Source organism: Condylura cristata, unplaced genomic scaffold, assembly GCF_000260355.1.
Source record: "Condylura cristata isolate star-nosed mole 26May11 unplaced genomic scaffold, ConCri1.0 scaffold00028, whole genome shotgun sequence".
Classification (NCBI taxonomy): Eukaryota; Metazoa; Chordata; class Mammalia; order Eulipotyphla; family Talpidae; genus Condylura; species Condylura cristata.
Genome location: NW_004567129.1, coordinates 16,068,794 through 16,070,923, shown reverse-complemented (window position 1 = coordinate 16,070,923; position 2,130 = coordinate 16,068,794). Strand labels below are relative to the sequence as shown.

General features: G+C 42.4%; 1 protein-coding gene across 1 annotated transcript in view; it reads right to left on the bottom strand.

Annotated features, from left to right (window-relative positions):
* The window catches only part of TERF2 (telomeric repeat binding factor 2), a 24,377-nt gene extending 23,034 nt beyond the window's left edge, over positions 1–1,343 (bottom strand). Inside the window, exons 1-2 of the mRNA XM_012730471.1 lie at positions 1,339–1,343; positions 731–782 (exon numbers count right to left, since the gene is read on the bottom strand). Of these exons, the coding sequence (XP_012585925.1) occupies positions 731–782; positions 1,339–1,343 (57 nt within the window). The remainder of the gene's footprint in view (positions 1–730; positions 783–1,338) is intronic.
* Between the last annotated feature and the right edge of the window lie 787 nt (positions 1,344–2,130).

The window sequence follows — 2,130 nt, the reverse complement described above, 5'->3', positions numbered from 1 at the left end:
TTCCTCGGCTGTGACGCCGCCGGGTCACGCACGACGCCCGGGCCGGAAGCGGGGCCCGCCGCCCCGGCTCCCGCGGCCATGATACAAACGCGTTGTAAGCCGCCCGCGGGCTTCTGGGAGGGCTAGGACCGTAAGGGCCCAGCCCCCCTCTCGGACTCCGTAGTTCCCGGTGAGCCGGTCGCAATGCCTGCTGGGGTTTGCAGTGCCGTCCTGCCAGGCGGCTAAACCACAAACCAAGCAGAGTTTGCGACTCAAGTATCAGCCTGGTTTCCAAATTATGCAACACTATACTAGAGACGCGGGATAATGCATACAATATTAAAATTAAACACCTACATGTGATTTAACACTTTCTAAATTGTAAAATATAGCATACATGAAAGAAAGTTTATTAAATTTACATGTATTAGATTACGGTCTTCAAGAAAACAAAGACCAGTGTTAACCCAATAGAAGTCAATAAATAGAATGTGTCTGTCACCTCTACACATGACATAACTTTATATTACAAAAACAGCATATTTTGCTGCAAGATAATTAGGGAAAATAAGCAAAAGATGACATCATTCACTCACTTGAGAGCACTGAAAAAGGAAAGTCGTAGTCCCCGTCTCCTCCAGATGCTCTTCGTGTCTAACTCTAGTTCAAAATCCGTGTCCAGCTCCAATCTGCTGGGAGCATTCTTGAACTTTCTTTCTTTGCATTTTTATAATTGGTTTGCCACACTGACCTTGGAGAGTCTATTCCCCACTCCTCCTTTGGGTGTGTTGTCATTGTCTAAACTGTCACAGCAAGAGAGCAGTTAAAGAGGGGCATTTCAGACGACTTGGTGGGCCTAGAATGCATGTAAGAAGCAAAATATGGTGTGAGTTACTGTCAGGCATCAATTATGCACTTGGAGTTCACAACCCAGCATCTAGTCTGAATAGAGAAATCTGGGCTTTTCTCTGAGAGGCCCAGTAACTGCTTGAACTTCAACAGCTATCTATCCTACCAGTCTCAACAAAGTTCCAGTTTGGGGCCAGAGAGATCAACTCAGAAGAACAAGTGACAACATCTTTGAGTTGATGAAAGCACATGTTGGCTCCTTGAATTCAACCTGTGCTGTATCCCAGTCTGACCAAATCTCTTTAGGGAGGCCAACTCAGAATAACGTTAGGGAGAGGCCTCTCAGTCTGACAGAACTTTAGTAACTGTTCTGCTTGCCTTAACAAAAAAACAAATTACATACCTCAAATCCTGACCATTTTGCCTGCTAGATGTGTCACCTAGAGTACATTACTTAACCATCTCTGTGCCTCTGTTTCCTTATCTGTCAAGAACAAATAACAGCATTACCTCATAGGGATTGTATGAAAATTGAATTATCGTTTCCAATGCCCCAAGTGCAGAACTTAGCTTATTGTAAGAGATTGTTAAATGTAAGCTATTTTTATTACTCATTCAGTGCCTTCCTGGAAAGCCTTTCCTACTCTTTTTTATTAAAAAAAAAAAAAGCCTAATTTTTGGTAGTTCTCCTGCCCACTTGTGACTGTATAGTGCCTCTCTTTTTCTATCTCCTTTTCCTAACAGACCTGTCCTTTTAAAATGTTTTTAAAAAACACCTTATTTTTCCTTTTCTAAATTATGAAGTAACATGTAATATACATAAATAGTAATTGCAGAGCTCGATGAATTTTCTCCTTATTTTTCAGAGTTTTACCATCATCTTATTGTCTCAACACCACTCATCTTATTTACTACTAATTGCCAAGTGTTGGAGGACTCTGCTTTGAGGTTCAGTGCTTCACGGCCATCCCCGGGCACCAGCAGGCAGCAGTGTGGCATAGGAGAAATACGCAGTGGACATGGAGGACCTCCAGGCTTATTATCCTGACCCAACAATTTCCTGACTCTGGTAAGAACTTAAACTTGAGTAGCCTCATTTCCCCCATCTGCTTTGGTGGCAAAACTTTTACTAAATGGACTTCATAGGGTTGTAGAGAATATAAATGAGATGAGGTTTGTCAGTAATGCCTAACCCATCCCAATGAAATTAGCAAGGCTTTAAAAATACATGATACCCAGTGTCAGGGAACATGTTGTGAAACAAGCATTTTTACCCAGTATTGGTGAGAGTACAACCTTTCC